The sequence below is a fragment of the Acanthopagrus latus genome, chromosome 18 (assembly GCF_904848185.1).
Source record: "Acanthopagrus latus isolate v.2019 chromosome 18, fAcaLat1.1, whole genome shotgun sequence".
Lineage (NCBI taxonomy): Eukaryota > Metazoa > Chordata > Actinopteri > Spariformes > Sparidae > Acanthopagrus > Acanthopagrus latus.
In genome coordinates, this window is record NC_051056.1 from 19,841,474 (window position 1) to 19,867,219 (window position 25,746).

Here is a 25,746-nt window from a genome sequence, read left to right on the forward strand (position 1 = left end):
CAGTACGTATATTCTAGAGGAGTTTGTTCATATATAACTTACATCATGATTTTATTCCCAAAAACATGCCCCACAAGGTTTTTCATAGCTGTTGACAGTATTTTCTGTTTCATGGAGGGATAAACACTGAGCAGTAGATGTAAATGATCAACTGGGGAAGTTTCACAGTGTTATTAATTATGTCTATCTTGATGGCTGTTTATTTATTTATTTTGTTTTAGTTGCAAGCTCCCCCTTCACACACCACACGCTCACTGCAGCAACACACCCCTCCGCTCCCTCCACCCCGACCTCTGGAATCTCAAGCCCTCGTACTCTCTCCTCATCCAGGGAGAAGGGGAGGGAGGGCAGACGTGGACAGACGTGCGGTGGAACCCAACTGGATGACCTGTGTATTTTGTTAGCTGTGTCTGCTGCTGTGAGGATGTCAGGGTTGTCAGGATATGTGTGCATGTTTGTGTGTGCGAGATGTGGCATCTGGCCTGACCACAGGCCTCGGCTGTCTACCCACTTCATCTGTGGACGCTGAAGTGGGGCTTACAGGGGGATTTGCTCAAAGCAGAGTGAGCCTCGGGCGAAAGTCGTAGATGTTGTTTGTCTGTCCGGAGCCCCTCAGACGCTGGCCGGTGTTACAGTAAAGAAGTGACTCTCTGTCCTCACACATGTGTGCAGTGCCGGGCCATGGCGGCAAAATCCTCCAAGCCTCAAACAGTTCGAAGAAAGACAGAACAAGAGCGGAGGAGAGAGAGAGAGAGAGAGAGGGAGAGTTTAGATTTGTTTGCTAAATTAAGTGAAGGGGGCGGGGGGATTTAAAGAAAAGGCACAGGGGGTGTTTCTCGCCCCTTCTCTCCCCCTATTCTCTCCCCCGGCCGGTCTCCTTGGTCACACACATGCACACATCCTCACACAAACACTGACGACGGCTCAGTCCTGCTATGGCCACCACCACCACAGAGGAGAGCTCCCCGCCCCCGGCCACTGTAGCACCCCAGCAGCCTGACTTGGAAAATAGCGTAGAACCCGGCTCAGCAGCAAAGCCTGAGCCCAGCGAGGCCCAACGCCACAGAGAGGAGAGAACGGAGGAGGATGAGGAGGAGGACGGAGGGCAGGAGAACGGAAGAGGGGAGAGCTTGGACCCGGAGTGGGTGGAGGAGAGGTTCAGGATAGACAGGAAGAAGCTGGAGAGCATGTTGTATGGTGAGTGAGCCGAGATGTTACCTGAAACCTGAAAGCGTTACCTACCTGACCCTGTGTGCCTGTCAGGGCCCCAGCATCAGTGTAACTGCCATCCATTAAACTCATGTTGCCGTATCGCCATGATTTATGCTATTATCGTTCCTATCACTGGAGCAGAGGTAGCTGCCTGGTTGGTTATCGCCGCCTGGCAGGTTTATGACAAATGCCTCCCCTGTTACTGAGGAAACTCTGTCTGCTGCAGGTCGAGGCTGATGTTTGTCTGTTTGTCCTCACACAGACTCTTCATGGGACTGAACTCAGCTCTGATAACTGTGGGTTGTTTTAATGTGTGTGTGTGCAGGTGGGACTGTTTGAGCAGCCTCAGTCAGGCTGTTAATATTGTATCTCATCGCTTTAGGTGATCATCTGTCAGACTGCATTTGAGACTGTACTCTGATGCTCTCTAATCACACGCTCCCACTTGATTTTAGTTGTTAAACCATATACTGAAAAATGTAAGGTGATATTAACTACAATAGCACTCAGTAGAGCGCATTCATCTGCCAAGGCCCATTAGTCCCCTTTTGACTCACTCAAATATACCACTTAAATACGCCTGACTTTTCTCATCAGGATCCTTAACATTATTCCCTGAGAAACTGACAAAAATGAAAGTGAGAAAAGATTCATAGATTTGCATCAAAAGATACATGGTTTATTCTGTGCTGACCCGCCCGCCATCCAAGTTTCATGGAAATCGGTTTGACAATTTTTGTGTAATCCTTCTGACAAACCAACTAACAGACACACTCCATGGCAGAGGTAAAAATACACATTTTTATATATTTGACAATACACGCCAATATATTACCATTTTGCTTCAAGAATACATAACAAAATATAATGAATGCACATAATACATTGATAATACGTTTGTAATACATACTGATATGTATTCAAATGTTATACTTAAAATGTAAGGATAAATAGATAAAATGTGTAAAACATTTTTTTTTTTACAATATATGAAAAATCGCAATAATTAGTATATGTGTCAAAATATAGAGAGACTGTATCTTGTGACATGTTCAATAATTAAATATGCAGCTTTCTTCTAGTATATACCATTTTATATCTGTGTGGTATGCAGGGATGGAAGGTATCTAACATTAACACAAGTACCGCCCTTCCAATTTTAAAATACTGAATGGAGTATTTCCATTTTCTGCTACTTTATACTTCCACTTCCCCACTACATTTTGGAAGCATAAAATGTACTTTTACTCCGCTACATTCATTTGATCATTTTAATTGATAGTTAATTATTAATTAATAGAAGATACATAAACCAACCAATAATCAGAAAATGCAGAATATGTGATCTAATAACCTGCCAGGTCGATAATCATTCAACCCCTAGTATACATAGATTTGAATGTATGTGCTTTTTACTTTCTATACTTCAGCATTAGATACTTTAAAAGTTTTACTTTCATTCTTATGGGTATCGTAACATTTTAACAAAATATCACAATATGTGACTCAAGTATGACTTAAAGTAAGTCAGTACCCAATGTTTTATGTAATAATGCTTATACATATGTCTGAACCACAGGCTCATTACAAAAGTACATTATTAATACACATTCATGATAGGGGTTATATTTAAACAACCCTTCTGCACTCAGACTTTTTTCAGTCTGAAAGCAGAAGAGTTTTACCTCTTAAATGTATAGCATAGCTGTTAAGAGTAAGAACACGTTCTGAGTCACATTACTGTCTAAATGTTGTGTGACCTCACTGGTAATATGTAATTACAAGGTGAAAATACTGTCATGACACTATTAAATTGACACAGATGAAGAAAAAAAACCCATCAAATGTTAATGTATCAGATCAATTTACATGTGAAATATATTTCTATTGCGCAAAGTTAACTTAATTTTTGGGTTGAGTGGGAGGTCTTTACGTCAGCAAATGCCATTGGTGTGATTAGCTGTCTCTAGGCTAATTTGTGGTTCCCCCCTCCCAACCGCCACCTTCTCGCTCCACCCCACACTGTTCCCTTCCCATTCCTCAGCCCCGGCCAGCGTAACCCGTAGTGATGAAGGGGGCTGAGGGCGTTCCTGGACCCCCCCGCCCCCCCGCTCGCCTTACCCTGTAAATGTCACTGTGGAGCGATGGCCTTTTAAATTTGTTTATGTTCCTGGCAACCTCTTGTTTCCAGCCAAGTCAACACTTAAATGTTGACTTCACAAACATGCTTGATATTGAAGGCTGTAAATGGTCGAATATTGTGAGCTTGACAAAATCACACAGCAGGACTTTTGAGCTCTTACCCTGATCTGTTTCTGTCGGCTTCTCTGTGTTTCAGCTCCAAAGCGTGGAGACGGCGAAACAGGAGAGGAGTTTTTTGAGAGAGTAAGTAACTTACCGCACCAGCAAACATTTCACTCAACAATTAAAAAATCTGAAACACAAAAGAAAAATCTGCTCGCTTCATAATCAGTGGTGCATAAAGCCTCCAGGTTAAATGTAGCTCACAGATCAGAGAGAGCATCCCTGCCACCGTTTCAACATTTCTTCCACACTCTGCATCCAGTCATCACAGGTTTTATGGAGGTGATAATTGCAGCCTTTGAAATGCAAATAGGGGCCTTGTATTCTGAGATCGAAGAGTTCTGCCGTGCATCTGAGTGTGTTTTGAGTGTATGTGTGCCTCTGTGGCATACAATGATGGCGGCGTCTTTGTCTCTCACTCCCACCTATTGTTTGCGCTCCTGCAGGTGATGAGAGAGACTGACACTCAGGTGAAATGGCCGTCCAAGCTGAAGATTGGAGCCAAGTCAAAGAAAGGTGGCAAATTCATAATATAGCCTCACAAAATCAGAGCTCTGTCTTTTGCTGCTTTCCTGTCGCACATCCTCTACATTCCCGTATGAATTTACTATTGACCACTGAACCTGAACTCCAATTTCCACCTAGATCCACATGTGAAGGTGGAAGGGAAGAGAGCCAACGTGTTGGAAGCAAAAAAGAAGATACTGGAGTTACTGGAAACTCGGGTGAGCCTCTGCTGCTTGTTTTTTCATATTTATCTTAACAGCTATGTAGAAAAAAAGAAATGTACAAATGAAGAAATGTTGTCACAAGTTTTTTACTGAGCTCCCTTCAACGAACAAAGTGTTTTGAAAATCTTTTTGTGAAAGTTGTAGGAGGGAAAAAAAAAGATTTTAACTTTTCAATTGTTGATGCCACTGTCTATATTAAATCCAGGTGAACAAGGTGACTCTAAAGATGGACGTGGCCTACACAGAGCACTCCCACGTGATCGGGAAAGGTGGCGGAAACATAAAAAAGGTGATGGAGGTCACATCCTGCCACATCCATTTCCCTGACTCCAACCGCCACAATGCTACCGGCGAGAAAAGCAACCAGGTGACACTAAAGCAGCTGTTTAATGAGCTTTTTGGCAATTGAGGGAACTGAAATCAACCCAATTTGACAGGCCTTTCTTCAACTTTTTCACCAGGTCTCCATCGCTGGGCCCATAGAGGGAGTGGAGGAAGCCAGGAGGAGGATAAGAGTGAGTGGTCAATGTATGAGCTGAGCTGAGACCGCCAGAGAATAGATTTCTATTTGTCTCAAAACTCTCCACTCCTGTCAAGACACAACGATTAATAGGATGATTTATAGAATGGCTGACATGAAGAAGACAGGTAGATTTGTCAAAAAGACTGCTGTCTGTCTTTGCCTCACATCTCTTTATTTCCCTCGTCTTTCTGTCACCGCTCCATTGTACTCTTTCCCATATTTATTTATTTATTTAATTGAAACAAGTATGTATCATAAACCAACGAAACCCTGCTGTTATGGTTTATCAAAAAGGACCCACATGGCAACACACCGAGGCAGGCAGGGTGAAAATCAAAAGGCGGGCTTTCATTAAGTTAAGCTGAGGTTCACAGCAAAAAATAAGAAACAGGACATAACACACATGAAACACAGACAAACCAACAACGAGTGAAGGAAAACACACACCTAAATATATGCAAATGAACATGGACACAGAAAAACAGGCGGGACAAATTGAAAAGACAAGGAGAGGCTTTGAACATAAAACAGGAAATGACAAAACTAAAACTCAGGACCATGACAAACACAGCATTTTTAAACCCAAGGCAGTATTTGATGCCTGTCCCCAGTTACTTCAAGACATGTAAAACTCAACAACAAATACACAAGACCCTAACCCAGAACAAAACACAAAGTCAACAATAAATACAGACATCAAGAAAACACAGATCAGAAAATACAGATCAGATCAATACAAGATGCAAACTTTAACATGATAATGCATTAATTCATGACTGCATGACCGATCTTTCTTTAAACACCATTTCAGTGTGAGTTTCAGTGTTCCCAGTCAGGATCCAGTTTGAGGTCAGCCATGGAGGACTTCCACATGTTGGTCCCCGTGACAACACATGCTCTTTGTTTAAATGACAAAGACACGTGACGATGGCACATGTACAATTCCTATTCGAGCCTGAAATACTGAGTGGAACCACAGAATCAGTGAAACCTTGAGGAGCCTGATTACGGAGGCCTTTATTGATGAGTTCAAGATGGCCAAATTTAATGAAATGATCAAAATGCAAGATAATCAACTTCTCTAGAACATGGCAATAATGTGAGCTTATCGGCTCGCCATCCAAAATTGTAATTGCTCGATTGTACAGACAAGAGACAAAAATATTAAATTAAAAGATCATAGAGTGGATGAAACTATTTGCAGCACTCTTTCTCAGATTTTAGGTGTGAATCTAACACAACCTGTTTTCCATCCAGGACCTGCAGCCATTGTCCATGACTTTTGACCTCCCAGTCAGCCTGGTGCCCCAGACTCTTCCAGATGCAGGCTCCCCACTCATCCAGCAGGTAGTGCAGACTTTGGGGGTCAATGTGAGCTTCAGGGCTTTGCCACCTCATCCCCAGGCACAACCCGCCTTCTACGAGAGCTGCTGCACCGTCTGGGGCCTGCAGGGCAACGCAGCCGCTGTCAAGGTCAGTTTCAAACAGTGAAGAGAGACATTTGATCCAGTTTACAATTCCTATACATTCAACATCAGTTAGATACCATGTTGTGCGTGCACATCATTGTTTTGCAGAAGGCAACTTGCATCCTGATGGACCTGCTCCTGGGGTCAGAGGTCACAGGTGGGATGGTGAGCAGCCAGCTGGATGTCACCTCCCAGCAGCACCTTTTCCTACTGGGGCAGAACGGAGCTCACTTCCTGAGTGTCATGCACCAGACCCAGACCCAGATCATCCTCCCAGACCTCAGCGCTCCTCAAAGCCCCTCGTCGCTTCTCATCCAGGGCAGCCCCGACGGAGTGTGTCTAGCCCGACAGCAACTCATGGTACAGTGCAGTGTTTAGGTGGAACTGTGCCTAAGAAGAAGAAAGGATTGTTTGTCGTCGTATTTTTCAGTCTGGTTTTTTGTGTTTCTGCATGATATCTTCCTTTGCTGCTGCAATAACAGAAAGCTTTCTTTGTCTGTTGTTATCTCACATTCTGTGTGATGCGCGTGTCTGTGTGTGCACATCCAGGACTGTCTGCCTGTGTGTTTGATGTTTGACATGCGTGAAGACGGCGAGGCAGATCCTTGTAAACTGGCTCAGATGATGCAAAACCTGGGAGTCTTCATTAGTGTCAAGCCCAAAGTAAAACAGACCAGCAAGGTACAATATTACCAATGTAGTTCTGCTGCTTTGTCATTGTTCGAATCACTCCCACCTCAACAGAAATGGTAATTTTGTTGTTTTGTCTGCGACTAGTTCCGTCTTTTTAAATTCACTTTCAGTTCAGGGGTGCATTGTAGAGTGTGTGATTGCTTATTTAAGACACACCAGATTAAATAAGATATCTCTATTTCTATTGAATTTCTTCTCGAATGTTCAGTTTGACTCTGCCCTGCAGTCTCACATGCTGTGGTGCTGATTGCTAATGTGCAACTCTGTACTGGTGTATTTTTATCAGTCAGTGGTGGTAAAAGGTCTGGAAAGGAACATCTCCTGTCTCTATGAGGCCCGCTGTCTGCTCCTGGGGTTGGATTCTTGTGAGACTGCCAAGGTAACCGATGTGACCCCTGACCCCGTGTTAGCCGGCAGCGGGCTCACCAGCTATTGGCTCAACATGTTGCTGCAGCAGCTTCGCCTCTCTGAGCAGGGTGAGCATACACACATATATTTGGATCAGTGCTGGTGTGTTTACAGCCAAATTTAATGGAAACTTTAAGCCAGAAGCAAATTCTCCACAGTAAAGTATTTCTATTTTCATTTAAACGTAAGTACTTTTAACTGGTGCCTCTATATGACCGACATATAAAAACAAACAAACACACTCCAACCTATCAAGGTTTAAATCATAAAATTAAAACCTTTTTTCTATGGCTAATTGCTGAGGATGAACTTAGGAATTTCACAGCTTGAAGATAGGTACTGCTCTATATTCTGGTGTTATGGCACCAAAACAATGTTTATTTTTCTTTCACCATCCAAATATAACAGTTTTTAATCTGACATAGCCACAAACAGATATATTCCCTTATCTCAATTCATCCTGCAAACAGCTGTGTTTAAAAAAATATAGCATTAATAGAAGCTTCAAAATCATTTTGAAGGGACAGTGCCTTTTAACAGGTGCCTCTGTTTCAGCCACTCTGCCCCCCATCACTTGCTTCTGCACTATGTAACTTCAGTGAGAGGGCAGGATCACAGAGAAACTCTGGGGGGCGCTAAATCACACAAAATGCCAATTTCTACAAAATTACTAGAAATAAAAGAGCTGAGTATTTCTTCCAGCACTGGCGAAAACATGTTCAATGTAATGGCAAATCTGACTCCACTAATTTGAAAGAATTAACCCTGTAAAGCCTGAAACATAAAATAATAGAAAATTCTTATGTCTTGGAAATGAGATGTTCATGAAACCTTTTAACAAAATCCGTCCCATAAAATACTCATGCTCATGTTGTGTCTCAAGAGTAAAAAATATAAGTAGAAAAAGAGGCACAATGAGCCGAGCACCATAATCATGTAATGATCAAATTATAATATTCACATTTTTGTCAGCTATCCTTTAAACATTTTGTCATTAAAAGTGTGCCCACCTGTTTCTTTTCAGGCTGTCTTTTATACACACATAATATGCAAAAATCTGCCATTAGCGGGTTATCTAATAAAGAATAAATATATATTTATTTATATATTCATTTTCCTGTTTTATCCAGTCGTACAAGCAAAGATGATCTTCTACTAGGGTGTGAGGATCGATCCAGGAGTACTACACTAATGATCCCAAACTCTTGTGCTGAAGGATCAGCTTTCAAATTTAGATATCAATGTTTAAACTCAGTAAAATGTTTGCTTATGTATCAACAAGAACACAGTAGAAGCAAACTAAAATATCTGCAGGATCTATTTCAAAATATATGAAGAAGACAGGTGCTGCTCATCATTCCTACTTTCCATTCACTACCACTTCCCCTCTGTTGATCAGGCTCTGGTTCTGCTCCCACTCCTGAGGTGCTGAACTGTACTAAGAACCGGCCGTCCCCTCCACCAGGTCTCAGCCCTCCCGACGAGGGGAGGACAGGACTGAAAGGAACAGAGAGTCGACCACTGGAGAAGGTTTTTGTTACTGTTTATGAATCCTTCCTTAAAGATAAACCTCAAACAAAAACAAAACTGAGCACTGGATGCCCACCTCTCCTGCAGATCCTAGAAAATGAGGACCTGTCTGGCCAGTCGGAGGATGAGAGCTCTCAGGTCGCGGTGATGTCATCGTCTGAGGTGTGTGATGCTGTCAGCAGGTTTAGTTTGACGGGTCGGAGGGGGAGCCTCCAAGGTCCTGAAGTTGCCAAGGTTTTCATCCAGGGTAGACGCCATTCGACTGGGCAGGCGCTGACATACAGGTGAGCGTTCACAGATAACAAACACTTCATCAAAGTTAGATTCTAACATAAACCATAAAGATGAATCATACCTAAAAAAAATAACTGGGTGACCTTGTAGGGACCGAAGAGTTGTCCCTTGATGGAAACTGGGTCCTCACAACGACTGTAAACAGGGTGTTACAAACACATACCCCTGCATGTGTCAAATCTTTTGAAGATCTACAAATACAACACCAAAAACTAAAACAGTTAAAAGGCAGCTGGTTGACCTTGTCTATTTTTTGCCAATTTTAAAGGAGCAGCTCTCCCCTCACGAGATCCATAAATATATATCATCATGACACTGTTGTTGAAAATCCTACCATCGTATTGCTCCTGTTGCTCTGGGGTTCTTGAGTTCATTTGTTCTTAAATGTTGCACACGGCCCTCACAGTTTAACCTTGTCTGTCCATCTGTGTGTGTGTGTGTCTGTGTGTGTGTGTGTGTGTGTGTGTGTGCCAGAGGGCTGAATGCAGAGTTCGAGGGAGGGAGGAGTGAGCGGAGGAACAGCCTGAGGAGGGAGGTGATGCAGACTCAGGATGTTCGCGCTGACTCATCCAGGGCTGAGGTGAGGAAAAACAGGAATGATTCATTTTTTTCATCTTTTCAGCTTTATTTGTCTCGGGCTGAATCTCAGTGAAAACACAGTTGAAGGATAAGTTCACCAGAAATGAAAATTCTGTCATTGTCTACTCAACCTCACGGATGGAAAGTCGAGTGAAGTCTTGAAGTCCACAAAACATTTTAGGATCTGAACAGCCACAGTTACATGCATGCTACTAATGTCCAAACATATTTTTTTACATGCTTACCTTTGTTTATGGTAACCCAGAGAGAGGGGGTTGCTAAATGTTACTACTGGTTCGATTTACCCCGTTCTATCCTTGATAAATTATTTTCTTTAATCTTTTGGTGAATGTTTCCTTTAATGTCTGAAAGGCTCAGGACACTGAAGGTATGGTTTTGTTTCAGAGAGCGAGAGAAAGAGGAGGCAAGATTCAATACCTTGAAATCCTGTACATCAAACTCTAGCTCACCTCTTATATATTGTGTTATGTAACCTATTTATTTCCACATTCCTGACCCCGGTGCAATCTGATTTAGAGAATCGATCTTCGTGTTTTTCTCATTTGTCATCTCTCACTCTCAAAGGTTACTGAATGGAAGATTAACAAGTTTACCTCTACAGCAGCGGCAGCAGGAAGAGTTACATTGCTCCCTGCTTTGTCCTCAGTAACCAGAGCGAAAAAAAAAAATCAATTTCATGCATTATTTACTCGCTCTATTTCCTGTTTGTGCTATGTAGGATTATGACTACGAGAAGAAGAAACTCCTGGCAACCAGAGGTTAGTGCTTGTTAATGTTTAATATTCTGGTTCAGGAGCTCTGCAAAGGCTTCGGCCGCAACAATTATGGTACCGCTCAGCAAACATTTTCTTTTTCATTGATCCATAGTTGCTGTATGTTGCAGATAAATATGTTTAAAAACACATTTTGGTCCAAAATTCTTATTGTATATTATTTGTTTTGAGCAATAGCCACTTGGATACAACCAAGCTGTTGTTTTTAGAGCACATACTTTTACTCCACTGCTCAAACAACACTTAATCAAGGGAATCAAGGGGAATCAAGTTTTTGGTCATATTGTTGTTAAAACATGATTTGCTGCCATATGATTATCCAGGATGAAGTACCCTTTTTGGTTGTTTCAAGCACGTTTTGGAGGGAACACATTAATATCCTGAGCAGAAGCCGGGAGAGAAGGGGGCCCATTTCAGTGCCGCTCTCTGCCAAGGCAACCGATGAAGGGGACCTGTTTATGGAGCCGCACTGTGCCAGCGTTATAATAGAGTAGCACTGGCACTCCCTCTTAATCCACACGGGGCTGATGCACAATGCAGACAACCAAACCTGTGCGGCCAGACGCAGTTGTGTGTGCAGCCTCGCACACACAAACACGGGAAAACAGAGCCTCATCCATCATGCAGAATGAGAGATACTGGGAAGATGTGCGGCCAAATGGTACTAAATTCCCTCAGTGTTGCTTTATGGGATTATGAATTAGCAGTTTGAATGGGCCATCTGCCTCACAGTCATTAAGACACCCATATGCCAGTATATGAATGGGACGTTTACTCACAAAAAAACACACACATAGGCACAGAACGACAACCCACTTCTCCTAATCCTATTGATATCACACTCTTTTGAGTGTTGCTGCAGTTTTTAACTCTCTCTCTCTCACACACACACACACACTGATCCTGTTTTGCTGCCAAAAGTGGCCCAGGGTCACCTGTTTGTTATTTGAGTGTGTGTATCTGTCTCAGTATCAGCAATTTGATTGTTATCAAGTGTGCCACATACTGGCAGGGAGAAGCACTGTTTGTGATTCATTATTTAACACCTGAACCCGACTTGTCAAATTCAGAATATCAGAGGAGAGGTGGAAAAACCTGCAGTGTGTTTTCATGATGGAGGGCCTGGAACTACATGTACTGTTGTAAGGTTTTACACTCAACTATACGTTAAGTAACTATGTGTGACACCTGAGTGATACTGAGTAGAGTGCACACCTCCACCTAACAGTTCTGACAAATTCCATGAAGATTGATCAAAAATCAAATAAAACGTGTAAGTTCGCCTGATCCAGATTGTTTTTTGGTTCTGCATCAAATTGTACTCACTCATTGATTACCATTACCTCATCGACTCACCATACATTATTCCTGGAAAAACATTATAAAATTGTAAAAAAACCAACCTTTTTTTTGCAGCGAAAAGACAAATTAACCCATTATGATGAACAAAAGCAAGCTTTGTTTGAAATATTAACTCAGTAATAGTAGAATAATAGTTCTTAGCTTCTATACAAACTGCTGAAAGGAGAATAAATATTGAGTTTTAATCCATCAGCAAATGTTAGCTAAAAAACGTGGTGACAATATGTCGGTTTTGTGTCCGCGTCAGGATTGTGTCAGGATTTACCCTCTGTGTGTGTTTTTGTGTGTGTTATGTCAGCCATGCAGAGGAAGCCTGTGGTCACAGAGGTCCGGACGCCCACAGACACCTGGAGTGGCCTCGGCTTCTCTAAGTCCATGCCAGCCGAGGCTGTCAAAGAGCTGCGCAACATCAGCCGACGCAGCTACAAACCCTACCTGAGCACCATTAACAGCCAGCAACAGGTAGGAACGAACATCATGCTAACTTGTGGTCACTCATTTCCACTTGAGCTGGCCTGACTTATACTTTTACGGACCTTTCTGAATTCTTCTGAGCTGGCACACAGTTCCTTGTTGCAGCGTGATGAAACGAGCGCCCCTATTGTTCCCCCCTCCAACACAGTCCTCTTCATTGGTATTGCTCTCTAACAGTTTCAGGTATTTATCTTGCTGTGTGGTAAGTACTACCAATTTGTACGCTCAGTTACCTGGGGTCTGATACTATCGCCTCAGTCAACACAGCCACCCTTCAGCAACCTGTTTACCTGAGCTCTCTCAGCTCATCTACCTGGCTCTTAAGTAGCCTCCTGCACTCTGACTGCTCAGTAGCGAGCACATTTAGGTTAATAAGAGCAAGAGGCAGTCCTCCGATAAGTTCAATTTTCTTCTTAGATCCAGGCAGGCAGGTGAAAGCATGCCCGCTGCATTGGAAATTTCCTGTGAGCGAGTACAACTATCGCAGGTCAGCCAGGAGGGGAAGAAAATGAGTTAGTTTAAAAACTTGATCAATCACCTTTTCCTGTTAAATCTTTGGATCTAAGCATGTTATGCCCTCTGAAACCTTCTGCACACAAGAGCATCTGTGATCACTTGTTTGTCACGACCTCTAACGCTGACAAAAAGAGAGATGAAAGAAAGGGCCGGCGACAGAAGTGCAAGCTGCTGCTGTGAACTGTTGAACATGAAAGAAACTCCAGTTAATTTTTAACACATCACAGTGTCTCTCTGTGTCCCTCCAGCCGCGGGCTGCTCAGACGGGGAAGGTGTTCAACGGGAGCAACTCTGAGAACTGGAGGGACAGACGTGGATCGTCATCCCTGCCTGTCTCTTCCTCCTCCTCCTCTTCTTCCTCCTCCTCCCCCTCCTCGCCCCAATGTACGTTCTCCTCCTCGTCCTCCTCCTTCCCTGCATTTGCATCCTCAGCGAACAGAAGCAGAGATGACAAACCCTGTAAGTCTTTCATATGAATCCAGAAATGAAAATTCAGCCATAATCTACTCATAGAAAGTCAACAGTTTCACAACAAAACGGCGTTGCACGATTATCGAAGCCAAAGATGGTGCCTATTCAGTCCAGTGGGAGTTGCTCTCCTGGTGCATACCTCAAAGAGAGATTCTTGCTTCATGGTTTACTTCGCTTCCTGGTCATGACTTATTGAATCAGCCCTTAGACTTTACATTGTGATGATGTCACAGATACTGTTTGCAGTCCATGGTGTCCTCTTACCAGACCACAATTGTGGTCTACAGGGAAAATGCTTTTTGGGCCTCAAGAATTTTTAGATCCAACACCACTGGTAGATTTAAGTACGAAGGGCGCCGCCTTATTCAGTTCCAAATAATAAATTAATGGTTTTAGGTTCTACTGGGACACTTTTGACATTTTTCTTTGAAATTTGACCTCCCGTGTCTAGCGGAGAGCTTCTTGAGCAGTGGCAGCAGCTACTTTGAAGGCGTGTGCTCATCGAGGAGGGCATCAACCTGCAGTCAGCGCAGCCCGTCCCCCCAGATGATGGACGACCTGCCGGAGCTCCTCAGCACGCTTGGCCTGATCAAATACATTGATGTGTTTGAACAGCAAGAGGTAGCGCACACGTAGAAAACTTGCACTGAATCCTTTATCAGTATGTGAAAATATATTTTTAGTTGCACTCACACATATAACACCTTGGTTTTAAGTTGCTGTGTGGGAGTAACGGCTGGGGAAAAACACACAAACAAACTAGCACACATACACTTTTGCCCCCACCCCAAACAAAATGCATTATAAATGAACATCATGATGCAATTGCTATCTGTATCACCCAGATTGACTACCAGACATTCCTCACTCTGTCTGATGAAGATCTGAAGGAGGTGGGCGTCTCCACCTTTGGAGCCAGACGCAAGATGTTACTGGCAATCTCAGGTGAGAGTTTGACGTCCTGGTGCGGACTCAGACCTGCTTCTCCATCTGTTAACAGGGGAGGGTGGTGCCTGCCTCCTCTGGTGAAAGTGATGAAGCTATTTATCTTCCCATGTAGACCTGAACAAAAGCAAGAGGAGGCTCTCAGATACACCCGCAGTGAAGCCCGGCTACCTGGAGGGCGGTGCTAGCGGTCGACTACCACGAATCATGGATCTGGAATTAGCGGCTCAGAGTAACCGCTGGTGAGACGAGATGCCAGCCTGCTCGACGTGGAGCTACTCAGCCACTAAACATGTATACAGTCATGCTGTTGCCAGTGCAGACGTCTAATCTGCTTGTTATTTACCATAAATGGAAGTGCATTTCAGAAGATCAGAAATCATTGCATAAGCATTTGAATCCAGTGCTTTTAATCCACAGCCATACCCCAAAGCTTTAAATCAAGACAAGGAGGCCTTTTCCTTCCAAACCTCTGATTCTACAAGAGACGAACTGTATGAAACACAAAAGAACATGCCGATTCTTTGTGGTGTCTTTTAACGTCACAAAGTGCCTTTCTTATGCAAACGATTACTCCTATGCTTTGACCACGTGTTCAAGTCTGTGTTAACTTCTACATGTATGCAAGTGTAAATAGATATTTACAAAAAAAATAAATGACATTGTACTATGGTAGTGACGATGAATAAAATGTCAAGGTTTATCCGTCTGGAGTGGATTTTTTCGGGTCTTTTATGCTTCGATTTGACAGGATATAATGGGTGCGAGAGAAAATGGCAAATGACAAGATAATTTATGTATGCAGTATATATGAATCCATTTACATGTATATATGTTTTACGTACAGATCACATGTTTTGAGCTGTAGTCACACTTGCCACAGTCCTCTTCTTCCCAGGTGACTCCCATTTTTCCTGCTTTAGTAATCATGACCTGTTTTCAAGCAAGACTTAAATACTCAAGCTGTTAATGGTGGGTTGAGGCTGTAGGGCAGTGGTGTGAGGAGACTCTCGCTGCCGGATTGTTTTCCTGCTTCAAACATCGAGTAATCCTCACACACGGAATGAAATGTGAGATTCATGGAGGCAGGCCCTCAGACCCTTGAACTGGTTCCAAAATCCTCCCTGTTTTTGAGGTCTCAAGGTGCATCAGGTAAGACTGTAGTGTGAACTGCTCATCTACCCACAGCCAGGACCTGGCCACTAGAGGGCACTGGTGTCACACACCGTGTTTAGAAATTCAAGTCACATTTACGTTGCATGAAAAATAATGGATTTGTTTCAATGAGAATACACACTGACAACAGCTTTAGAGCTCCCGGTGGACAAGGCGGAGTTGGCTTTGAAATATACTGTAGCAGCTATCAGATAAGGAAGAAGAGAATGAATTAGAAAGCCCAAATAGGTGAATGCATTCATTGGCGTGAGGGTAATGTGACACTCCTTTTTAATGTGGTTTCGGTCTCGCCTGGCTGCTCACCTGAAAGTTCCAATTTAATTTATCAGTGTTGCCAGGAGTGAAGCCGCTGGAACTGCTTATGAGTTGTTTCTTGTTTAATTCATTTAGCGGAGGGCTACGCCAAGCAATTTAGTGCTATCAGAGGGACCTCACTGGCAGAGTATTAACGAGTACGCCATAATCTCTCTCTAAATTTACACATTTGGAATGGTGTTGCTGGTTACCACATCGAGGACAATTGCACTGAGAAACCTCAACTGGGGAGGGCATGAGGGGGTCTGATCCGTTCAGGCGCTCCACGAGCCGGCTGGTACAGCGGCAGCCAAGCATGAAAGAGAGAGTGTGAGTGGAAGTGGTGGGTTGTGACAGATTAGGGGGAGATGATCCCTGCTTATTACAATGTCTCTGCCAATTACATAGGCAGGCTTTAGACCAGTGATCCTCAAATCTGGTCCTTGGGCTCTGGAGCACTGCTGGATTTCTTTTCTGTCAGGTAGTTAATTGCACTCTCCTGTGGTTGTGGGTCTGAACTGGTCCTTGATCACACAGCTAGAATGAAAACTAACCGGAGGAACTGGCAGCAATCAGGACCCTGAGGACCCCGGAGAGCCACTTGGACTTTTCACCTGCGAAAGTGGAAATCCTGGCACGCGTCCCAGCTACATGGTAGGTAGAAATTAAGAAGTCTGCAGACTCTGTTTGCAGCCTGGACTTATTTATTCAAGAGGTCTAACCTGCTCATTATTAAAAAGGTGCGGAACAAGCTAAATCACTATAAATGCAATGTGCAGCCAAGTGAAAACATCACCATAATCTCAATCGTTATTGAAGAAGACAGAATTTTCTTTCAATGCAAGAGAAACATATATTCCTACATGACTGTTTGATGGACTGACACCACCCTGAGGAAGAAACAATAACTGGTGCATTTTGATGGACTTTCGTGATGGACCACACTGACAGTCCAGAGCAACAACAACACATCTCATTAAATGGCAGAATCCATCATTTGCCTCTTCATAAACCCTTCACTGTAGGCCAATCACAAGTCTCTATGAAGACCCTGGGCCGATGGGAGGAGCCACGTGACAGGGAAAACCAGCTGTGCATAATAAAGAAGCAGCCAATAGAGAGATGAAACAGAGTGAATGGAGTGCCCCGAGGATAAAACACAACCGCGCATCTCCCTCACTGAGATGAAGATGGAACTCACCCCAGGAGAGTGAGTGGGAGAGCGAAGAGAAATAGAAACAATAATGAGTGTGTGTGTGTGACGGCGCTCATGTGGAATAAATGTGCCTTCTGATGGCTGAAGTTTGGTTGAGAGGGGGAAAAAAAAAACTGCCATCAAACATGTGAATACTTGAATATATCCACTTTATTCTTAGCCCCATAATACCTTTTGTGAATTATGGGTGCAATTTCTTGTTTCCCTTCAATGAACCGGCAGAAATTAATGGGGAAATAAACACAGCCTGTCACTTCGAAGGAAAGGCAGACCACCTGAAAAAGTGGCCTTGGATAATGTGCAGTAGCGTTTTTAGCTACTTTAGTGATTATGTTGCTACCAATAGCTCCAAGTAGTATCTAATTAGTGCACAGAAGTCGAGCTGGGACCATATAATTAACCTCCCTGTTGTCTGTGGGTCAAAAATGACCCTGAAAAAGGGAAATGTCACCTTTATTCAGATTTCCATGGAAGCTGTACACCACTTGGGTACAAAGATTTTCTTTGGGAAGTCACAGAGTCAGTTACAGATGACAAAGTACACACACACACACACACACACACACACACACACACACACACACACACACACACACACACACACACACACACACACACCAGACACAGCCATAAAGGTCCTGTTTATTAACACTTCTACATGTGCTGCAGGTGACAGAACCCTCAGTTCTCTCTGTGCTGAAGCCATGAGTGCACGTTTCACCACTGAACAGGCCGTAGAGCAGATTTTTTTCAGATCTCCAGCAAGGCACATTTGGTTTGGAAGACTGAGTTGGTCTCTGAAGAGAACTTTTTCGCCAAAAAATGGCAAGATAACATGGGCAGGGTGGAAGCACAAAATGTCATGAAGATGACTCCAGGTCTCACAGGATATGCTGTTTCCTATGTTGAATACATCGCCTCAACATTTCACCTGTTCAACACACCAGCTATTGAAAAAATCATCCTGTGTTGAAATAGAAATGAGTGGTGTCCACTGAACGAGTACAGAATGACTTTCTGCACTATAGAAAAGGACAACTCTGATATTCACACAACTTCTGATGAATGACAGGTTGTTTCTTCATGCAAAATAAATTTGGCATTTAATAAAATTGCTTTATTTTAGATCTTTAGTGAGAGTGGGTCATTTTTGACCTGGAGCACAAGGGGTGTATACAGAATGTGAAGACAACAGGAGGGTTCAAGGGACTGGACACCTTTTCATCTCAAGGTCACTGAACCCTACACTAACACTTAATATGTTACTTTTGTCCAAGGCCACTTTTTCCAGGTCTACCTCCCATTGTCATTCCTTGTACAGAAAAAAGTATTGGGACATAAGAGACTGACACCACTCTCATGTCTATATGGTAAATATGGAGCTACCTGTCAGTTTAGCTTAGCACAAAGTATGAAAACAGGAGCAACAGCCAGCCTGGATAAACAAGTCAAAATATAATTGTTTTCATTTGTGAGCTGTAGAGGTTTGGTAGGTTTTGTGGTTAGTTGGCTTCTTTTCAACAGTACCAATAGTTAACCTCCTGTATTTTCAATCTTTCTGCTAAGCTAAGGAAGTCGGTCTCAGGTGGCTTTTGAATCCCCTCATCCAACTATCAGTAGGAAAGATGATAAGTCTGTACTAAAACTGAGAAACTTTTCCTTTGAGGTCTGACGTGTTGGGTTCCCAAAGAGTGTAAATCCGCTGTGACGACACCCACTGGGTTATTAAGTGATCGTTTTGACGCCATCTTGGTTTTTTGGACCAGAATGGGAAACAGGCGAGGATATCCTGATTTCATCTGGCTGAGAACCTGATGACAAGCCGTGGCCAGCATCATGTCAAATTCAAGATCGCCAGATCTTAAAGCATACGCTGATTCATTGTCTACATTACTCCAAATGTGACCATAATTTACAAAATGAATGTCATGCTGTATTGAAGAGGACTCTAAACTAGTTATTGAGACCATCAATAAAGTCATTAGGAAAATGTTCTCTGAGGTAACAAATTGAGCAAGAAATGGGGTTATGGTACTTTTTGGACTTCTGTTTGAAACCACTGTAGCACTTTCTGGTACCCTGCTGGCAATTAGAAAGAAAGCAGATTTAGGGTATTTCTGCATTGGTTTCACTTTTCAGACCAGTGAACGCAGCCCACATGTTATGCAGTCACTGGTTACCACAGTTTACTTACCAAAAAGAAATGATAAGGAGACATGTAACTTACTGTCAGCGGGGGCAACTGCAGTAAAAGGGGACTATTATTCACTCAAGGTGAGGAAAAGAAACAGTGACATACGCCGCATGTGATGAAAGACTTGACTTTCATCACATTCATCACATCACTCTTTTACGGTTCCTGTCATGTTGCATGATGACAGAAGACGCTGCACTCACCATGGACCCAGAATTGGGTGATTATACACCCTCCATAGCTCCAGGCATAATTTGATGCACATAGTTAAGCCCATTGTCTATTGTATCTGACAGAGTGTGCTGTGAACTGCTGAATACGCTGTTTCAAGCCAGAAGATTCGGTTGTCCTTTTAGCCTCCGATTGTTGGTACAATGTGTTTTCAAAGTGCTGAGCGGGCTGTTTCAAGCCAGTGGGGTCAGCTGTCCCATTAGCCAGTGATATTACAAAAACACTCATTAAGCTTTTATGTTCTTTCGGGCACTGCTGGCTTTGTGGTTCTCCTCTCTCAGAGGCAAGTGATAAGAGTATTTTCTGCCGCTTCCATTTATGTCTGCTTCTAACAGGGGAGGCTGCTTTCTCAAGGTTGGAAAAGGTCAGAATTGATGGAGGGCTTTGATTGTTTCTACTGCAGATAAATCTGAGCCTTGGAGAAAAAAATAAAATAAAACCAAGACGGCATGAGAAGCTCACACAAATGTGCTTGTGGTTTCACAGTGAGGAAAGGGATGTGTTTTTATTTCATCATGATTGTGGTGAAATGTGGTGAAATGCGTGGCTGAAAATGGCACATCGGGAGAACAACAGACACATGGACACAGACCTGTAAGGTTCAAAAGACACCCAAAGTGCCACTTTACTTAAATTTTCAAAGTTACAAATAAAAGTTCACTTGGTTGACACGGTGAAGATTTCAATTTTAAATCACTGAACATATCCAATGTTGGGAGGCAGAACAGAGCCTCTTCTCTGCTCACCAGACTTCATGTGTCCTCCCAGCTCAGGAGCAGCTTCTTCCTCTAGTGTCCTTGCACAGTCAGACAGCCTCAGCAATGACCAATTAGTAAAAGCATAGCTGGCTGAGACGCCGCAGATTTGGACCGTGGGCATTGCAGTTCGCTCTTCTACACTGCTATCGCTCTGCAATGCAACTTCCTACCTCCTGAGATTGGGAGAAGAACCAAAAAGACACTAGACAGCATCAACATAGCAACAAAGTATTGTAGCAGCCAAATAGGCATCACTTTCTGTTTGAGATGCATAGAGCTAGACCTGGCCAGGTAAATCTCTCTTTTACAGAAACACGATGAGAAACATGCAACAACAACGACAATACATCATTAATCTCATTGTTTCCTGGGCTTTCTGGGACATTCAAGATCAACGATTAAATAATTTACAATCCTCCATGAAGTGTAACAGAGAGAGAGGGGGGCATCTCAGAGCCTGGGAGCGTGTCGTGGAAACATCGTTGAACACTGGAAGGAGCCCGACGGTGGAACACAGAACATGAGAATGAACCGCTGATGGAAGTACAGGGAAGGTAATCCACAAATCTGGCCTTCCTGGAGGGAACATATTTACATCCAGAACATCAGCTGATGTATCTGGACTCACAGACTGACCAGAGGCTCTGACATGGACATACAGAGATAGAAGAGAGGGACAGAATAAGATAACGAAGGAGATAGAGAAGTGAGTCTATGTTAGAGGAGGTTTAAGAGTGCAGGTTTGGGGTGGGGGGGGCAGAAGGTGGACAACTTGACAGGGTCCTGATGGTTGTTGTTGAAATCGAATAGGCTCTCTGTTTTCTGTCTGAGGAAAGAGCAGAACACTTGAAAAGGAAGAGGTCAGATGGGGCTCACTGAACAGAGAGATGTGGCTAAAGGACGAGGGGATTACAGGGGTAAGTTCAGGAGCCAAAAAGATGAACTGCTGCCAAGGTAACTGGAGGAGGCGACATCGGAATGGCTTCAGATCTGTGCTGAGTTAACGGAGTTTCCTGGTCGGCTGATGGCAGGTTTTAAATGGAGCGGAGCTACCAAACGTAGCCGATCTCGTCATCCTTGTCATCTTCCTCGTCCTCGTCGTCTTCGATGGCTCCTCGGGGGTGAATCCGGCCCCGCCTCTTCTTCTGCCGGCTCCGCCCGCTCTGTGATGGCTCCTCCTCCTCCTGGTCGTCGAGGAGAATGACTGCACCGCCGCTGCCAAAATCCCCTGATGTCTCCTGGTCCTCATCTGTGATGAGATGCACAAACACAACCAAACAGATTAGAAGCGCAGGAGGATAGCTGCCGTCTCTCGGTACACGCTGCCGGTGACTGTGATGCCTCCAGTTCATGAAAGATGCGTTCAGTGTAAGTTGTAACTTTATATAACTCGCAATGTAATGCATTGTGTCACAAACTGTGGGTGACTATCTGGACAATAAACGGCCTCAAAGAAGGTAAGAAAAAAGTAGACACAGACCTCTAATCCATCATTCAGAGCCAAGGGGTTACTTAACTTGCCAGCTTCGCATGTGCCTGGCTGGGCTCAGTAACATCGAATTACACCTGCAAACATTTTGAGGTTGAATAAATGTTTTTGAAGCCGGTGTTAGCTACTGTGTGAACAGGAGTCGTTATCTCAACTGCTGCCTCCAGCATTTTGTAAAACTGGGACCTTAAAATCCTCCTGAGTTCAGTTCAAAACAACCTATTTACACCTGGATACAAAATGTACTCTGTTTGGCGCTTACAGTTTTAAAATGTGTTCAGTTTCCTGGTGTTTGGGCTATTGAGCGGAGAGCTGCTGCATTCCTACTTGTTTGTTCTATGCAAGGCCGAACGGGAGAAACTCCAGGCTGCTTGAGCCCGAGGCCACTCAGCAGAGTTGGATGAGCTTGTTAGACCGGAGACAAAGGACTGCTGCTGTCTGTGTGTGTGTGTGTGTGTGTGTGTTTGTGTGCGTGTGAGAGTGTGTGAGTGTGTGTGATGACCAGAGAGACACCTCATCAATATTGGAAGCTGCAATTACTGGCTTTGGACTAGACTGGCATTCGAGTGAGCTGTAATCTGTGACAGTGAGTTGGCTGTTTGATTGGTAATCAGTATGTCTGCCTGGATTCTTTCTTGCTAATTATTGTTCTTTTTTTCCAGTCAAATCCCACAGCCATTGATTTGCAGCAAAGTGCTTCTATTGGCTTTTTGACTGTTTCCTTAGAATTTCTACTGCTGGCTTGTTAACTGTGTCTTTGACACACAAAAAGCACTCAATTATATATACTATTTGTCTAAAGGCATCTTCTTCGATGCAAACACAAGCCAGCAGGTCAGGTGCTCACTCTCTACTGCTGCAAATTCGTGTTTATAACAAATCTTTTTGACACCGCTCGCTGCTGACAAGCGTGATGGATTTTTCTACTTGACTTGCAAGGCACTGGTGTTTTATCAGAGGTACATGAGCAGAATATCAGAGGCAGATAGAATCAGACAGAAAACCAGCCAGACTGGCTCCAGTAGCATGCCTAATGTCATCTATTTCCTAAATGATCGCTGATGCGTAGATACCGGTAAAGATAAACAGAGACATGGAGAGATACTGTGAAAGGAAACAGAACAAAGTTAGAATTTTTCAGTGGTAACGTATGTTTTCAAAGAGAAGCACTGCAGCCTCTCTTGTGTGGAGCAGCACCAGATTACAAACAGAGAAGATGGACGTACAGCGGTCCACCTGGATCAAAGCGCTAACTCTGAGAGACAGCCGGACAAATGGGAGCCAATAAAGCAAACACAGCACAGCTAAACACCTTGTTTCGCTGGGAGTGAACTTGTGGGCGTGTGTGCAATGTTGGCTGTGGCCTTACCGCAGTTGGGGTTGCCTTGTTTTCTGGAGCCAGCGATCTCGTTGCCATATTTGTCAACACACCAGCACTTGCCGGTGCTGCCGTGACACTGGGTTGGTTTGAAGTAGCCCTCCTCAGTACAGCGAGGGATGTAAGAGCCTGAAAAGGAAGAGAGAGGTGTCATGGGTCAGCCTGGACAGAGGGTGGCAGCGGGGGTCGGGGGCAAACCAGCAGCACAGAAGACGGAGAGGAAGTCCTCTTAACACTGGAAACTAAATCATGGTTCTCGCTCAACTTCCTTAAACTGAGCAGCAATGAAACCGAGGTCCTCCTCATTGGCACTAGATCCTCCCTAGCAAAACACAATCCCCTCTCCATGTCCATCGACAATTCCACTGTCCCACCATCACCTCAGGCAAAAAGCCTGGGTGTCATCTTGTATGGCACCTTAACCTTCGAAGCCCACATCAATAATGTTACCCGGTCTGCATGCTTCCATCTACGCAACATCAACTGTCTCCGTCCCTCACTCACACCAACCTGCACTGCTATTCTCGTAAACACCCTGATTACATCCCGTCTGGACTACTGTAATTCTCTCCTCCGTGGTCTTCCTCGGAAATCACTCCACAAACTCCAACTGGTTTCAGAATGCAGCTGCTCGTATCATCAACAGATCTCCCTCATCTGAACACATCACTCCGGCCCTGCAGCAACTCCATTGGCTCCCTATCAAATCCCACATTGATTTTAAGATTCTACTCCTCACTTTCAAGATCCCTCACAACCTGGCACCATCATATCTCGCTGAAGTTATCCATATCCACACTCCCTCCCGCACTCCCCGATCCTCTTCTACCATCCAGCCCTTTGCCCCATCTGCCAAGAGCTTTCAGCGGATCTGCCTCCAGCCTTTGGAACTTTTTTGATGTACTGTTGTTGTTATATGTGGTGTCCTTGAGTGCTTTGAAAGCGCCTTTAATTAAAATGCCTTATTATTATCATTATCATCGTTATCATTATTATTATTAACACCAGAACCCAATCTTGTTAAAGGACAAGTTCACCCAAAAATCAAACTGAGTCACTATCTACTGGCCCTCATGCCCCAAGGAAAGTCCGGAGAGGTTTTAGAGTCCATAAAACAGTTCTGGAGCAAACAGTGTTGCAGCATTCTCCTACACATCCAAAGTAGATGGTCACTTAATTTAAAATGCCAAAAAAGACCCAAAAAACGTACATTTGCTCCATACAGCTCATCCGAGAGATCCAAAATTGATTCCAAAAGACATTCTTGACAACTTTTTTAAAGCTGAACTCTTCACTGTAGCTGCTATGCTAAAAGCGTTAACAAGCACCCCGTCTGAAGTGGGTGCCTGATCTCGACCGTGTGTGAAGGGTTGAAATAACGTCTTTTCAACTCAGTTTGGGATCTCAAGGGCTTCTGGAGACCTCCGGAGGAGCTGTGTGGAGCTATCTTAAGTTATTTGGGCTGCTTTGGACATTTTAAAAACGGTTCTGTTTAGCTGTGAAGCTCCCGATATGTTATTGCAAATTACAAAATGTCACCTTTCCGTCAGCTTGGGGGTGGATAGATAATGAGTGACTATTCTTTTACAGGTGAACCTATCTTCTTTTAAGCATTGCAATTAAAAGCCTGAGTTTTAATTGCTCAGTGCTTGTTGTTCATTTTGCTCGTGTCACTCGAGCACTCTCGTCTCTTCAGTTTCTAGAGCCTCGCCTCTGTTTATTTTGCTCCTGAGAAGTTTATTTAATCTGTATGCCTGCTACCGACCTCTTCAAGTAAAGACCTCGTGATTTTGAGTTCATGAAGAAGTCAGGGTAGATCCTTTTGAAGATGCGCGACAATGGCAGCCCCCATGGGAAGGGGGTAGAATGTATTTGTTGACAGCAGTTATGTTTCAAAGTGTAAAGTATATCTGTTACCTTGTGCTTTGTATTTTAACAGTTGTTTTTAAGCTGCACTGCTGAGGCTTCAGATGTGTGTACACTTGCCAAAGGAACATTAGTGTGTCACGGTCAGCCATGTTTTTTGTTTGCACATTTGGAGTTGTGCACCTTGAGGCGACACTTGAGGGAAAATTCCAACCTCAGACATCGACTGGAAGTAAACAGCGATCTGAAAACATGGGAGAGGTTTGAGAACTTAAGTTGACAAAACTGGAGGGCAGAGTCTGATCCCACCTGGGCTGAGGCCCGAGTGTCGTGTGGTTGTGAAGTTTCTTTGTATTCACTGAGGGAGATCAGCAATCAATTACAGCTGTGAAGGTTACAGGACGACCATACATCCTGCTTAAGGGGAAGCACTCACATCCAAAAACACAGACACAGACACACAAACCCATGCGCACACAGAGACACACACCCAGTCCCGTTACCTTCATTTGACCCAGTCGGAGCTCATTTTTCATGCTGTTCTTTTTGTGAGCTGAAGCGCTGAACGATCTGCCCAGCGGGGACAGATGACACGTGTTCAAAATGTCAGGATGTGCTTTATAGCGTGTGGACTGTATGTTTAAAACACAGACTTCTTTTATCTGCTCGGAACAGCTGAAAAGAGATACTTTTTTTATGGCAGTGTGTGTGTTTGTTAGCATCAAAGGTGACTGTGTTAGCTGTCAATCATCTAGACTGACCTATGAGGCTCTTCCTCCGACTTTGATTCTGGATCCTGCTCTTCTCCGTTTGGCAAGGCAGCCCTACAAGCAGAGAAC

General features: G+C 43.8%; 2 protein-coding genes across 6 annotated transcripts in view; one reads left to right on the top strand and one right to left on the bottom strand.

The window, feature by feature from the left end:
- The first annotated feature begins 837 nt into the window (after positions 1-837).
- On the top strand, positions 838-14,991 carry bicc2 (bicaudal C homolog 2). Of its 2 annotated transcripts, none has more exons than XM_037077264.1 (19): positions 838-1,197; positions 3,551-3,597; positions 3,963-4,032; positions 4,162-4,241; positions 4,453-4,614; positions 4,709-4,762; positions 6,028-6,243; positions 6,348-6,599; positions 6,789-6,920; positions 7,219-7,408; positions 8,740-8,870; positions 8,958-9,154; positions 9,639-9,744; positions 10,483-10,522; positions 12,198-12,361; positions 13,117-13,348; positions 13,812-13,981; positions 14,206-14,305; positions 14,421-14,991. In XM_037077264.1, the coding sequence occupies exons 1-19, from the start codon at positions 936-938 to the stop codon at positions 14,549-14,551; spliced, it is 2,736 nt and encodes a 911-aa protein (XP_036933159.1). In that variant the 5' UTR covers positions 838-935; the 3' UTR covers positions 14,552-14,991. The 2 variants fall into 2 exon arrangements, with proteins under 2 accessions (XP_036933159.1, XP_036933160.1); XM_037077265.1 differs by having other exon boundaries at positions 13,138-13,348.
- Positions 14,992-20,011: 5,020 nt separating this feature from the next.
- The window catches only part of spock1 (SPARC (osteonectin), cwcv and kazal like domains proteoglycan 1), a 122,646-nt gene continuing 116,911 nt past the window's right edge, over positions 20,012-25,746 (bottom strand). For all 4 annotated transcript variants that reach the window (XM_037077873.1, XM_037077871.1, XM_037077872.1 and 1 more), the window contains 3 exons: positions 25,669-25,731; positions 23,033-23,170; positions 20,012-21,423 (listed from right to left, as the gene is read on the bottom strand). In XM_037077873.1, coding sequence (XP_036933768.1) covers positions 21,224-21,423; positions 23,033-23,170; positions 25,669-25,731 — 401 coding nt within the window. In that variant the 3' untranslated portion in view covers positions 20,012-21,223. The remainder of the gene's footprint in view (positions 21,424-23,032; positions 23,171-25,668; positions 25,732-25,746) is intronic.